A 15518-nucleotide genomic window follows, 5' to 3' on the forward strand; every position below is an offset into this window, starting at 1 on the left:
ACAAAAAGAAGCCAGGAAAGCGAGTGACTTTTCCAGTAAGTCTGGCTTTGAAAGAAAGTAAGATGTAAGGAGAGAGCAGGAAGGTCACAGGATTAAGTTATGGGGAGGTATGCTATTCATGTGTTTTACTTGTTTTCCAGTTACTTTTTTTAGCGATCAGAAATGAGTGAACAATCAGAAAAAAATGGTTCTACCCAAGAGAGACATGCAGGTCAAAGTTCTCCTGAGAAAAACAGTCACCTCGGGCAGAAGCAACTGGTAAGGCATGTGGATACTGTGATTCCATGGTATCTGAGGGGCTCCCAACTTGCGGATCTCTGGGATGCTCTGGATTTGGGTGGGAAGATGGACCTAGACGGGACTGCCCCAGAAGGATCTCTGTTCCCTTGTGCCGACTGGGTATCCCCTCCTCTTAACGCTGCGCATCACTAGACTGCTCTCACCTCACGTATCTCCTCTGAGCTTCGCTGCCCGCAGCGTCCTGTGCAATAAAATCCTGCCCTTGCAGTAGAATGTGTGTAGAGAATGTGGTCAAGTATTTGTATTCAACAAACCCTTGTGTTTTTTCCAATTACATGCTAGCCATGGTTTTAAAACTTGGCCTATGTTACTCGCCTAACCCTTATCACAAGATACTGTTTTAACCTATTTTGCAAGAGGAGAAACAGGGGCTTTGAAGAAATGGGAAGTGACTCAAGGCACACCAGTAACATGTGGCTGAGCCAAGATCTGAGCACAGGCATAGACATTCTTAAACTCTTGTTTTGCTACTGAGAATAATAATACATGGTACTAAGTTCTACTTACTGCACATCTGTACCTAAATACAGGATTGCTTCATAAGGTTAAGTTTGTAAAACAAAGCCATACATGCACAACAAAATGACAGTTTAAAGAAACATACGTGATATTATTTTAGCCTGACTAGACTATAGTTATACTAAATGAGCTGCAGAAAAACCTGAGATTCTGCCACTAATGTGTTAACATTGAAATTCATACACTGAAAGTTTCCCTTTTGCTTCCGAATGTAGTATTTCATGTACATGTTAGCCTAAGTATTTGGGGGCCACTCAGATTATTTTCTTCTAAAATCCTTCAAAGGAGCATTCCTTTCCCTCATGACAGAAGTGCTGCATGTTCAAAATCAGTTATTAGGATTGATTGAAGCATCCTTATTACTTGTATTTTCGATTAGGACCCATTTAATTTCTAATTATCTCCAACCAGAGACTTTTGAAAATTTCTAAATACACTCTAGAATGTCCTTCCAGCAAGATTTTCTACTTCCAGTCTGGCTTTGACTGAGAATGGCTCCTTCAGGTGGCTTCCTTCTGCGTCGGAGCCCTGATGGGGTCCACACTCCCTGGGAGTGAGTTCTGAGACACGGCCTAGAGCACTGAAGGGGAGGGCTGTGTGTACTTTGTGTTTTGAGACACAACCTGGGTGGAAGGGCTTTTACCCCCTTCTCCTTATCCATAAAATGCTAATTCTGACTTTCATCCTCAGCAGATTTGAGAAGCCAAGTGTTGTTTTGAAAGTATAAAAGGAATTCTTTGTTTCTCCCTTGATTATTTAAATATATTTTTTAACATTTTTTATTGATTTATAATCATTTTACAATGTTGTGTCAAATTACAGTGTTCAGCACAATTTTTCAGTTATTCATGGACATATACACACTCATTGTCACATTTCTTTCTCTGTGAGTTATCATAACATTTTGTGTATATTTCCCTGTGCTATACAGTGTAGTCTATTCTACAATTTTGAAATCCCAGTCTATCCCTTCCCACCCTCCACCTCCCTGGTAACCACAAGTCTGTCTTCTCTGTCTGTGAGTCTATTTCTGTCCTTTATTTACGCTTTGTTTTTGTTTGTTTGTTTGTTTTTGTTTTTGTTTTTTAGATTCCACATATGAGCGATCTCATATGGTATTTTTCTTTCTCTTTATGGCTTACTTCACTTAGAATGACATTCTCCAGGAGCATCCATGTTGCTGCAAATGGCTTTATGTTGTCAGTTTTTATGGCTGAGTAGTATTCCATTGTATAAATACACCACAGCTTCTTTATCCAGTCACCTGCTGATGGACATTTAGGCTGTTTCCATGTTTTGGCTATTGTAAATAGTGCTGCTATGAACATTGGGGTGCAGGTGTCATCCTGAAGTAGATTTCCTTCTGGATACAAGCCCAGGAGCGGGATTCCTGGGTCATATGGTAAGTCTATTCCTAGTCTTTTGAGGAATCTCCACACTGTTTTCCATAGTGGCTGCACCAAACTGCATTCCCACCAGCAGTGTAGGAGGGTTCCCCTTTCTCCACAGCCTCTCCAGCATATGTCATTTGTGGATTTTTGAATGACGGCCATTCTGGCTGGTGTGAGGTGATACCTCATTGTAGTTTTCATTTGCATTTCTCTGATAATTAGTGATATGGAGCATTTTTTCATGTGCTTTTTGATCATTTGTATGTCTTCCTTGGAGAATTGCTTGTTTAGGTCTTCTGCCCATTTTTGGATTGGGTTGTTTATTTTTTTTCTTATTGAGTCGTATGAGCTGCTTATATATTCTGGAGATCAAGCCTTTGTCGGTTTCACTTGCAAAAATTTTCTCCCATTCCGTAGGTTTTCTTCTTGTTTTATTTCTGGTTTCCTTTGCTGTGCAGAAGCTTGTAAGTTTCATTAGGTCCCATTTGTTTATTCTTGCTTTTATTTCTTCTAGGAGAAAATTTTTTAAATGTATGTCAGATAATGTTTTGCCTATGTTTTCCTCTAGGAGGTTTATTGTATCTTGTCTTATGTTTAAGTCTTTAATCCATTTTGAGTTGATTTTTGTATATGGTGTAAGGGAGTGTTCTAGCTTCACTGTTTTACATGCTGCTGTCCAGTTTTCCCAACACCATTTGCTGAAGAGACTGTCTTTATTCCAATGTATATTCTTGCCTCCTTTGTCGAAGATGAGTTGACCAAAAGTTTGTGGGTTCATTTCTGGGCTCTCTATTCTGTTCCATTGGTCTATATGTCTGTTTTGGTACCAATACCATGCTGTCTTGATGACTGTAGCTCTATAGTATTGTCTGAAGTCTGGGAGAGTTATTCCTCCAGCCTCTTTCTTTCTCTTCAGTAATGCTTTGGCAATTCTAGGTCTTTGATGGTTCCATATGAATTCTATTATGATTTGTTCTAGTTCTGTGAAATATGTCCTGGGTAATTGGATAGGGATTGCATTAAATCTGTAGATTGCCTTGGGCAGTGTGACCATTTTAACAATATTGATTCTTCCAATCCAAGAGCATGGAATATCTTTCCATTTTTTAAAGTCTTCTTTAATTTCCTTCATCAATGGTTTATAGTTTTCTGTGTATAATTCTTTCACCTCCTTGGTTAGATTTATTCCCAGATATTTTATTACTTTGGGTGCTATTTTAAAGGGGATTGTTTCTTTACTTTCTTCTTCTGTTGATTTATCGTTAGTGTAAAGAAATGCAACTGACTTTTGAACGTTAATTTTGTAACCTGCTACCTTGCTGAATTCTTCAATCAGCTCTAGTAGCTTTTGTGTGGACCTTTTAGGGTTTTCTATATATAGTAACATGTCATCAGCATATAATGACACTTTTACCTCTTCTTTTCCAATTTGGATCCCTTTTATTTCTTTCTCTTGCCTGACTGCTGTGGCTAGGACTTTCAGGACTATGTTGAATAGGAGTGGTGATAGTGGGCATCCTTGTCTTGTCCCAGATTTTAGTGGGAAGCTTTTGAGTTTTTCCACCGTTGAGTACTATGCTGGCTGTAGGTTTGTCATATATAGCTTTTATGATGTTGAGATATGTTCCCTCTATACCCACTTTGGCGAGAGTTTTTATCATAAATGGGTGTTGAATTTTATCAAATGCTTTTTCTGCATCGATTGAGATGATCATGTGGTTTTTGTCCTTTCTCTTGTTGATGTGATGTATTACACTGATGGATTTGCGTATGTTGAACCAGCCTTGTGTCCCTGGGATGAACCCCACTTGGTCATGATGTATAATCTTTTTTATGTGTTGTTGGATTCTATTTGCTAAAATTTTGGTGAGGATTTTGGCGTCTATGTTCATCAGTGATATTGGCCTATAATTCTCTTTTTTTGTAGTGTCTTTGCCTGGTTTTGGTATCAGGGTGATGGTGGCTTCATAGAATGAGTTTGGGAGTATTCCCTCCTTTTCAATCGTCTGGAAGAGTTTGAGAAGGACTGGTATGAGTTCTCCTTTGTATGTTTGGTAGAATTCCCCGGTGAAGCCGTCCGGTCCTGGACTTTTATTTGTAGGGAGGTTTTTAATTGCTATTTCTATTTCCTTTCTAGTGATCGGATTGTTCAAGTGTTCAGATTCTTCTTGATTCAGTTTTGGTGGACAGTATGTTTCCAGAAACTTGTCCATCTCCTCTAGGTTATCCAGTTTGGTTCCATATAGTTTTTCATAATATTCTCGTATGATATTCTGTATTTCTATTTGGTTTGTTGTCATTTCTCCATTTTCCTTTCTTATTTTGCTAATTTGTGCTCTCTCTCTTTTCTTCTTTGTGAGTTTGGCCAGAGGTTTGTCGATTTTATTTACTTTTTCAAAAAACCAGCTTTCGGTTTGGTTGATTTTTTCTATGGTCTTGTTAATCTCTATTGTATTTAATTCCTCTCTGATCTTTATTATTTCCTTCCTTCTGCTGCTTTTTGTTCTTCTTTTTCTAATTCATTCAGGTGGTGGGTTAAATTGTTTCTTTGAGATTGTTCTTCATTTTTGAGGAAGGCCTGTATCGCTATAAACTTCCCTCTTAGCACTGCCTTTGCTGTGTCCCATAGGTTTTGAGTGGTTGTGCTTTCATTGTCATTTGTCTCAAGGTATTTTTTAATTTCAGCTTTGATTTCCTCATTGATCCATTGTTTTTTCAATAACATGTTGTTTAATCTCCATGCTTTCCTTTTTTTCTCCTTTGTTTCTCTGTTGTTGATTTCCAGTTTCATGGCATTGTGGTCAGTAAAGATGCTTGAGATAATTTCTATCTTCTTAAAATTGTTGAGGTTTCTTTTGTGCCCAAGTACATGATCGATCCTGGAAAATGTTCCATGTGCACTTGAAAAGAATGTATATCCTATTTTTGGCGGGTGTAATGCTCTGAAAATATCCACCAAATCTAGTTTTTCTATTGTAGTATTTAATTTCTCTGTTGCCTTGTTTATTTTCTGTCTGGAAGATCTGTCTAGTGATGTTAATGCAGTGTTAAAATCTCCAACTATGATTGTATTCCCATCAATATCCCCCTTTATCTCTGTTAGTAATTCTTGTATGTACTTAGGTGCTCCTATATTGGGTGCATATATATTAACGAGTGTAATATCCTCATCTTGTATCACTCCTTTAATCATTATAAAATGTCCTTCTTTATCTTTCTTTATGGCCTTTGTTTTAAAAGTCTATTTTGTCTGAAATCAGTACTGCAACACCTGCTTTTTTGGCTTTTCCATTTGCATGGGATATCCTTTTCCATCCTTTCACTCTCAATCTATATGTGTCCTTCTCCCTAAAGTGGGTCTCTTGTATGCAGCATATTGAAGGTTCTTGCTTTATTATCCAGTCTGCCACTCTGTGTCTTTTGACTGGAGCATTTAGTCCATTAACATTTACAGTAATTAATGATAGATGTGTGTTTATTGCCATTTTGAACTTATCTTTGCAGTTGAATTGGTGTATCCTCTTTGTTCCTTTCTTCTTCCTTTTGTGGTTTGGTAATTTTCCTTTGTATTATCATGGATTTTATTTAATTTTTGTGACTCCTTTGTAAATTTTTGGCTTGTGGTTACCCTTTTTTGTAAATCTGTCAACCCATTACTATAACTGTTTTTATTAAACTGATAGTAACATGATCTCAAACCCATCCTACTCTTAAAAAAATTTAAAAAAGAAAGAAAAAAATATTCTGTATTTCCCTGCCTCCCTCTCCCACTCTCAGTGATTTGTATGTCTTCTTTTATAATTTCATGTTTACTTTATTTGTAATTCATGAGTTATCACCTTTCCAGTTGTGTGTTTCTCATTTCTGTAGCATCTTGCTGCTTTTCTATTTAGAATAGCCCTTTCAATATTTCTTTTAGCATGGGTTTAGTGTTGCTAAACTCCTGCAGCTTTTTTTTGTCTGTGAAACTCTTTATTTCTCCTTCTATCCTCAAGGATAGCCTTGCTGGATAAAGGATCCTAGGCTGCATCTTTTTTTCATTCAGGGCTTTGAATATATCTTGCCACTCCCTTCTGGCCTGTAGCGTTTGTGTAGAGAAATCAGCTGAGAGCCTTATGGGGGTTCCCTTGTAACTTACTCTTTGCTTTTCTCTTGCTGCCTTTAGAATCATTTCTTTATCCTTGACTCTGGCCATCTTGATTATGATATGTCTTGGTGTGGGTCTATTTGGGTTCTTCCTGTTTCGGACCCTCTGAGCTTCCTGTACTTGGATATCTGATTCCTTCTTTAAGTTTGGGAAGTTTTCAGTCATGATTTCTTCAAAAACCTTTTCAATCCCCTTTGATCTTTCTTCTCCTTCTGGGACCCCTATTATGCGAAGATTGGGACGCTTTATATTATCCCATAGGTCCCTTATGCTATTTTCATTATTTTTTATTTGCTTCTCTTGTAGTTCTTCTGAATGGGTGCTTTCTATTGCCCTGTCTTCTAGATCACTAATTCGTTCCTCTGCATTATCTAGTCGGCTTTGCACAGCTATTAGATCATTCCTCATCTCTGTCAATGAGTTTACCCATTCTACTTGGCTCTTCTTTATAGCTTCAATTTCATTTTTGACATATTTTATATCTCTAAACACTATCTCTTTTAATTCCTTCAGCAATTCGATCACTCCTTTTTTGAAATCTTGATCTAGTAGGCTATCAATGTCTATTTCGTTGATCTTTCTTTCAGGGGATTTCTCTTGTTCTTTTAATTGGGAAAGGTTTTTCTGCTTCTTCATCTTGCTCATACCTCTTTGGCACTGTGGTTTATGGAGTATCAGTTGTTTATTTTGGTCCTTAAGGATTTTATCTATCTGATGCCTATTTAGGAATAGAACTTAGGAAAAAAAGAAAAAAAAATAAGAGAGAGAGAGAAAGAATTTTAAAAGAAGGGAGAAAGAGGGTTTGAAAACAGTGTATAATGAGTAGTAGAAGAGTGAGTTGAAGCAGAGTATTAATCGGGTTGAGACGTCCTTTTAAAACCTTTACAAAAAAGGGGGGGGGAGATGAATAGATGTATTTGAAACCTGTGTCTAATCAATAGCAGGACATCAAAACCCAAGAGAAATAGAAATGAATTAAGAAGTAAAGATTAAGAGAGTAATAGAAAATAGAACAGGTAAAAACAGATTTAAAAAAAAAAAAAGCGGGGGGGTTGTCGGTGTTCTCCTGGAGTCTGTGTGCTTTTAATATGAAGTCTTTCTGTCTTCGTCCTGTTTTGGAAGCTCAGCTTGCTGTTTTCAGAGGCCCTCCGTTGGCGCCCTCTTCTGTGCTGCTCCCAGCACCGGTCGGCAAGCTGATCACGCCTCCTCCTAACACTGGGTCAGGTGCAGCTCTCTGCTGTGGGCGGGCGGGTCGCTGCCCCTCTGGATGCCCCAGTCAGATGTTGCAGACTGGTCAGGTAGGAGGGCGGGTCGTGCCCCCTCCCAGCACCTCGGTCAGGGGCTATGTTCCTGCCCGAAAGGCGGGGGGCCATTCTCGCTCTACCTGCGCCACCGCCAGTAGCTCCGCTGCTCTGTGTGGCTGCGTGCTCCGCCCTGGTCGGCGCTCCGTGGGTGGGCTCGGGGAAGACCGAGGGACAGCCCTGTCCCTGCTCCGAGCCAAAACCCAGCTCCTTGTTTGTCTTTGTGGAGCAAGTTCTCTGAGGGACCAGGATGGAAGGATCCTATCTGCCCCGGGCTGCAGGCCAGTCTCAGTCTGGCCTTTGAGGCTGCTGAGCCCTTCGGTGCGGATGCAGGTTTCGCCCCCGCCCCCGCCTGGGTGCTCAGCGCGGAGGATATGGCGGCTGTGCCTGAGCCCCGCCTCTCTTCCCCCGAAAACTTTCGCGGGTTTTCAGAGATGGGGGTGTGCACCCTTCCCCCGAGAGCACATCAACCTTGCTGTTTTATGGAGGGCCCAGGTTGTTCTGCCCTGTGCACCCACAGCCACGGCGCGCAGCCCCTTGCGTTCCCCCGGGGCTGCCTCCGTGCAGCCACTTCCATCCTCCTCCTGGCTTGTGCAGCCTGGCCCTGCCCGCCGCTGCCGGCCCGCGTCTCAGGCTGGGTGTCGGGGGGACGCTCTGTGCCCCTTTAACTTAGTTCTGTTAGTCAAGGGCTGCGCTGTACAGATCCGAGCCTCGGAGGCTCCCCCTCCGTCCCGCTGGCCTCTCAGTTGGAGAGGGGAGACGCAGCGAGCGAGCGCCAGTCCTCCTTTGCCGCTCCCTCCCCGCGGGACCCGTCCCGCGCTGCTTTGCCTTTTGTTCTTTCTTTTTTCCTTTTCTCCTACCAGATTTTTGGCGTCTTTATCTTTTGAAGAGGGCGATGTTCTGTCGGAGTTCCACAGGTGCTCTGGTTGGCTGAGTGGGTCTGTAGATGTGGGTCTTGGTGTATCTGTGGGAGAGGGTGACCTGCGAGCGTCCTTCTACTCCGCCATCTTCTCCGTCTCTCTATTTAAATATTTTTATCATACAACTTTTACACTATGTATTTGTTTATTGAGAAAGAATGACCTAATTTGAAAAATTTACATCATCCTTTGAAACTTAGTCAGATGAAACTGTTTATTTCTCTAGGTAAAACAACTAAACTTTCATGCCATTATGGTAACTGCTACAGAAACATCGTTTAAAAAAATTTTTTTAATTGAGGTGTAATTGATTTACAATGTTAGTTTCTGGTGTAGAGCAAAGTGATTCAGTTAGACATATACATATATATATATACATATATTTTCAGATTCTTTTCCATTATATGTTATTATAAGAAATTGAATATAGTTCCCTGTGCTATATAGTAGGTCCTTGTTTATTTTATATATATTAGTGTCAGAAACTTAATTTTGATACAATGTATAACAGATAAAACTATCTGGTTCTTACTACTAATACATTTTATTTGTCTCATAGCAGCAGATAGAGCGGCAGTTAAAATGTTTGGCGTTTCAAAACCCGGGACCACAGGTAGCGGACTTTAATCCTGAAACAAGGGAGCAGAAAAAGAAAGCGCGGATGTCAAAGATGAATGAGTATTTTTCTGTAAAATGCAAGTAAGATCATGATTTATACTTGATCTGTGGGATTATGAAATGCATGAATTCTCCTTGACAAAGCTAAGTAATTAAAAGATGCCTCCTTTTTTATGATTTTAAAATATATTTTATAAAGTACAGTATCACCCCATCACATCGGGAAGTTAGCAATTTCAAGAAATAGACTATACTCCCAAACTAGGCATCAATTTCGTGAAAACAGGCTTCAGAAGTCCTTGCACTAGAGTAACAGTGTAGTAGGAAAGATGATTAAAAGTAAGAAAGATGTATCATTAAAAGGAGAAATAATATCACCGTGGGAAAGAATTTGAGTATCAAACGGCCACAGAAGTATCATAAATTCCATTATAGCTAGCACATCAGAGGCATAAATTAAGAAAACCATAAAGGAAAAGGCTGATACTTTTGACTACATTAAAATTAAGAATTTATGCCCATTGCAAGACACTCTAAAAATAATGAGAGAAATATCACAAGGTAGAGGTTATTTACAATCTAAAAGATCAGTGTGTAAAATATATGCAAGTCAATAAGAAAAAGATGGACATCCTAAGAGAAAAATGAACCAAACAGGCATTTCATAGAGGAAAAGGCTAAGGCACATTCAGGATACTGAACCTCACTGGTACAGTTTGGCGAGTGCCCCGCTGCTCAGATAGGCAAAAAGTTTAGTCTTCTGACAGCACTGTTGATGAAGGTATGGGATGTGAATTGAATGTAAAATAGTGCAATCACTATTTTAAAACAGCTTGGCATTACCTGTGTACCTTGTGACCCAACATCCTCACTCCTGGGTGTATATCCTGGCAGAACTCTTACACATGTGCAATAGGACATGTCTGAGAAATTCATAGCATCTCTGCAATAGCAAAGAAAGTAATAATCATCCACAAGGCCATCCATGATGGAAAAGATGCGTAGCTTGTGCATCCGTGCCGTGGAATACATATAGAAGTGAAGACACTTGACTCCTTCTACCTGCACCACCATGGATGGATCTGAAATCCTGATGTCAAATTTACAAATCAAATTACAGGAGGGAAAAGGCAATGCACTTGGAGATACATACACGTATGGCATAATTAACAGTAAAACAAGGAGATGAATTTTATAACATTCAGGTGTGTGGTTCCCCTCAGAGGGCCAGGTTGAGGGATGCAGTGGGTGGGGCATGAGGAGGGCGTCAAAGGCACAACACTCCTTTATTAAGCTGGGCAATGGGCACGAGGAAGTGTGTTTTATTCTTCTTTATCTGTGCGTGGATGGTCTGTACACTTTATGCACATATGATAGCTCGGAATTTTATAAAAGATAGCATCGGATGGGCAGGAAACTGTACGATCTGTGTCTGGATGTCTGAGCAAGGCAGGGAGTGTTTGGGTGAAGGCACAGGGAGGAGGAGGGGTCTGAGCTGACCTCTCTGTTGGCTGTGTGACCACCCACTCCTGTCATTCCAGTAAGAAATTATGCGTCTCCTTGTCTGCTGACACCTGCATTTCCTGGTGGGTGTGGGAGCTCTCCTTCCTTAGAGGAAATGCTTCAAATGTAAATCCTCGTTGGAAAAGGCATTCTTGCTCAAGTGAGATAATCAGGCAAGTCTACATAATGATCCTAACCATCCCCATTTTATGAGGAGAGGGAAGGGGATGGAGCAGCATTGCTTAACAGGAAGGGAAGGAGGTGTCATGCCTGCTTGGGAGCCAAGAATGTAGAAAGTCCTGATTTCACAGCCCTTTTGACTCCACTGGTAGTAATGGACACAGGCTGTACAGAGGTAGTTTTGTTGTGCTAAGGGTTTCAAGCAGCTTGGTTTTGAATGATTCATTTCAAATTAGTTTGGTTTTGAGAGGGTGGCATAATTCTGGTGAAAGCGTTTTGCTTCCTGGCTGTGTTAGAGAGGCTGGCGGAGGACCAGGTGTAGACACTGGGGCTCTCCCCTGGGACAGAGCATCTGGCTTCACTCAGATCTTACGACAGACCCTACCCCCACAGTCACCTGCTTTCTCCCTCCACACTGGGTGCAACAAGGAATCAGAAAGCAACTGAAGCCGTGGCATCTGGAGACTCTTAGCAAAGGAGCTTTCAGTTTGTTTTTTTGTTTTGTTTTTGTTTTTAACAGCATTGGCATACTAACTGACAGTTCTAATGTCTGTCTTGAGTCATTCAAAATGTAATTGTATTCACTGTAGTACTTCTTCTTAGGGCAGAAAAAAAAGAAGGTAATTTATTAGGGGAGATGCCATCAAGAGTGGTTATATTTTTAAGTAAAAATTTGTTGAAGGAAGCTTTTGATAGTTTTTCATCAGCTCTTCCTCAAAATCTGTGTAGGTGGGCTATTACCTGCTCCAGCAAGCCAGAAAAACGCAGCGTTACTCTGAGTGGCAGGCCTGGCTGCGCTGGCCACTGGTGGCACACTGCGTGACTTTCCGAGGGCATCGCTGCCGTACACAATTCTGAAGGGTGGCTGGGGCCTCCCCGGCTGCTGCTTGCTCGGGGTAAAGGCAGCCTATGTCTGAAGACTGCCGCGCGAGAGTTTATTCTGGATGTTGAGGAATTCGCACATCCGCGCGGTGACATGCTTTGTCTTGGCAGAGTGATGAAGAAGTATGACAGAAGCGGCAGGCTTATCTGCAACGACGCGGATCTGTGCGACTGCCTGGAGAAGAACTGCCTGGGCTGCTTCTACCCCTGCCCCAAGTGCAACTCCACCAAGTGCGGGCCCGAGTGCCGCTGCGGCCGCCGCTGGGTCTACGACGCCATCGTCTCCGAGTCCGGGGAGGTCGTCAGCGCCCTGCCTTTCCCCGTCCCCGACTAGGCGCTGCCCTCCGGCCCGCCCGGGCCTTCTCTGCGTTTAAGCCAACCTCCTCCTCTTGGGGGAGTTTTAGGGCTTGGGGAAAATGTTAAAACAACAACAACAACAACAACAACAACAACAACAACAACCAGACATCCTTAAAACTCGCTTTCTCCGAAGCCGTAGCGCGGTGTGCGATGCGCGGCCACCCTCTGACCTTCCGGCTGTGACTCCTCACAGCCCTTGCCCTGTAACCCGGGGGATCAGCAGCCGATGGACGGCAGCGCAGCACCTCCATCTCTCCTCGGCTCTCAGAATAAAAAGTCCTCTCCTCTTTGCTGATACCTTAGGAAGTGTAGCTGGAGGATTTTCAGCATTCTGCAGCTGGGAGCTTACCTTGACACAGAACACAGAATCGTGAATTTTTAATGTCTAGTTACACCCCTAGAATCTCACACAGCCTCAGTTCTAAATCAGAATTGCTATTTGAATTAAGAAAAACCTCAGAACCTTGGGACTTAGTACTGTATACCCACAGTCTCATTTTCTATTGTTAATATTTTAATAATATTGAAATTTGGTATTACTTGGTGATATTTTTATTAAAAATTTGTACTTGTAAAATGGAAAAATTAGGACTTGAATATCCTTTTTTAATTGAAGTATAGTCAGTTTACATTGTGTTAATTCCTGGTGTACAATATAGTGATTCAGATATATATATACACACACATTCCTTTTCATATTCTTTTTCACTGTAGGTTATTACAAGGTGTTGAATATAATTCCCTGTGCTGTACAGTAGGACCTTGCTATTTATCTATTTTATATATAGTAGTTAGGACTTGAATATTTTAAAAGCCAGTGATTTACTTTTTTTTAAATTTCAGGATGAGTATTTCAGGTTTTTTTTTTTTTTCAAAAGGAGGAAACTTAAGTTATGATATAAAACCATGTTGTTATATGTTTGCTAACTGAGTGTATTGATACACAGTTGACTAGATACATGATGTGGTTTTCTCAATCCTCTTATACTGTAGGAGGTTTATAGAAAACCACCCAGAAGTCCTGTTTTATTGTAGCTTCGGTGTCCCACGTCCAGGGTTTCTGATTCATTAGGTCTGGGGCGGCGCTCAAGAATTTGCATTTCCCAGGGGGTGTTGTTGCTGCTGGTGTGGGGACTTGAAAGATCATCATTTCACTTACGACTACACAGTCCTGGGTGCCAGGGAAGGTTCCTGATAATTCTAGACTTGTTACTTGACAGTATGTTTTGGGACTGAAGTAACAAAAATCCTGCAAGTCATCCTACAGTATTCCTGTATGTGTAGCAAGAGAACTGACTCTGTTTTCCACAGAATTTACTGGGTTTTCCAGACTCGACTTTGAGCTACGTGCTTCCAATTCACTGCCTTTCACCATCACAGCCCTGTGAGCAGGATACGAAATCACAGCACCCAGGTCAGATCCTCTGAAATACGCACCAGGAATGTGCAGCCCTGAGACCAGGCAAAAGGAATGGGCTCCTTTTTTGGTTTCTATTACGTTTTGCTTTGAGAATAACTGTTATTTTGTAAATGACTGACCAAATGAGTTGTTTCATTACTTATTTATTTTAGAATCATATAATTGTAAAGTTGAAAAAGAAATCTTACAGGTTGTCTAACTAGTGAATTAGTCAGTAAATAGTAAACAAGAGGCTGCTTTGTGCCAGGGACAGAGGAGGGGGCTGTGAGCAAAACCCTGCTGGTCCCTGTCTTCAGGGGGTTTTGTTTATACACTAAAAACAGACTTGTTGTTGTTTAGTTTTGTTTTTTTAATGAGGAAATTGAGACCTAATGAGATCAAATGACTTGGTTAAGGACACACAGAAGCACTGACATTCTTGGTGTTTTGAACCCTAAGACGAGGTCGGTTTTCTTCCCGTGGCACCAAGTATGTTCCTCATTGACCTGATTGTGAAACTTGTCTAGGTGCTTTTAATAATCTGCATTCCTGAGCCCCGTCCCAAACTTGAGGAATCAGAACCTCTAAGGTGAGGTGTGGGAAGCCATACTTTTAAACAAGCACCCCACGTAGGCCTCCATAATCAGGTAAACTTGAGAACACTGCCTTATAGTTGTCTTATTTTCATATGAAAAAATAATCAGACAAATTAATGTTAAAGTGTCTTTCCCTTTTGTTGCCTCTTGTCCTAGAGTCTTAAAACATTAGACGAGAAAATCTGGTTTAAAATGATCTGGTTTTAAAAGTGTTGGCAAATTACATCAGTAACTTTTCCAGGTAAAGCAAAAAAATATAATAAAGTTAAAAATTGTGTATTTATTAAGCAGACACCTCATACTGCTTTGCTGGAAGCCTAGCAAAACCTCTGACAAAGTTTTTTTTAAAGATCAGTTTATTTCATCTTGATCTAATGCCAATTCAGTGCCCTTTTTAAAAGCCTCCTGATTATTGCAAAAATAAATTTATGTGAATTGTCAGAAACTTATTTTGCAAATGTCTAATGTTATCACAAAGTAAACATAGCTCTTTAGTTTGAAGTAAATTCAGATTAATAAGGAATATAGCTGTACTATCTGATTATATTAACTAAGGAAATCGTTCTGTCAGTGTAATAGGATTTTTTTTCTCCTTCTTCCTGGCTATCTTGCAATGCTGACAGTGTGTCTTCATGAATAAATGTAGAAATTGTCAGGAAAGCTATTTCACAGAAGGTCATTCAAATAAAAACTGTTATTTCCTGAAGGATTTAAACATGTCACCCTGTACTTATTTACGCAAGGATTTACACGTGGAATGCCAAGTCATGTCAATTTGCAGAATACTTTATCTGAGTCTAGTTTGTAAGAGAAAGAGTATGCAAACAGCGTCTGGGACAATCCTTCTGCACCTCCAGCCCCACTCCCCAGCACAGTATCCTAAATCCATTACAGGTATGAATCTTGGGATGCTAATTCACAGAAGAATCATGTACGCTCTCCTTTATATATTTATTTGCTTTTCCTGGAAAGTGAGCAATGCCAACTTGGGTGTGTTATGGCTACCACAGATTGTAGTTCTAAAGTACTCAGAAACGTAAATGCTTATGTGAGCAAGGCTGCAGTGTTTGGCCATGCAGGCTGTTGGCTGCACACATCCGTTCATGTGGATGACACTGCCAAGGATGCCCCCGGGAGCAAGCAAAGTGGCCCTGTGAGCAGGTGCCATCGATGTGTGGATTCTTGATTGTCTAGTATTATTGACACTTAGCAATTGCTAGGCACTGAGTGCTTTACGTTAGCCTATGTCTTGCATAAAGTAATTAAAAGAAAATGCCTACGTCTTGCTTTTTTCCCTTTTACTGTTTCTTTTCCCTTCATTCTCTGTAGTGTCTGAAACGGCAGAATACATTTTTCAGGTTACTTCGGACAGTGGGCCATACATATCATGTAGCCTTAGCAG

General features: G+C 40.8%; 1 protein-coding gene across 1 annotated transcript; it reads left to right on the plus strand.

The window, feature by feature from the left end:
- Window positions 1-162: 162 nt before the first annotated feature.
- ARL14EPL (ARF like GTPase 14 effector protein like) lies at window positions 163-12687 on the plus strand. Its single transcript, XM_010971515.3, has 3 exons — window positions 163-258; window positions 9138-9277; window positions 11873-12687. The coding sequence occupies exons 1-3, from the start codon at window positions 163-165 to the stop codon at window positions 12093-12095; spliced, it is 459 nt and encodes a 152-aa protein (XP_010969817.1). The 3' UTR covers window positions 12096-12687.
- Window positions 12688-15518: the final 2831 nt, after the last annotated feature.

The sequence above is a fragment of the Camelus bactrianus genome, chromosome 3 (assembly GCF_048773025.1).
Source record: "Camelus bactrianus isolate YW-2024 breed Bactrian camel chromosome 3, ASM4877302v1, whole genome shotgun sequence".
Taxonomy (NCBI): domain Eukaryota; kingdom Metazoa; phylum Chordata; class Mammalia; order Artiodactyla; family Camelidae; genus Camelus; species Camelus bactrianus.

Bases quoted from the DNA above. Each gene is read 5' to 3' on its own strand.
- ARL14EPL (XM_010971515.3), top strand. From the start codon at position 163: ATGAGTGAACAATCAGAAAAAAATGGTTCTACCCAAGAGAGACATGCA. The intron at 259-9,137 runs GTAAGGCATGTG...TTTGTCTCATAG, and splicing joins ACCTCGGGCAGAAGCAACTG to CAGCAGATAGAGCGGCAGTT. The intron at 9,278-11,872 runs GTAAGATCATGA...TTGTCTTGGCAG, and splicing joins TATTTTTCTGTAAAATGCAA to AGTGATGAAGAAGTATGACA.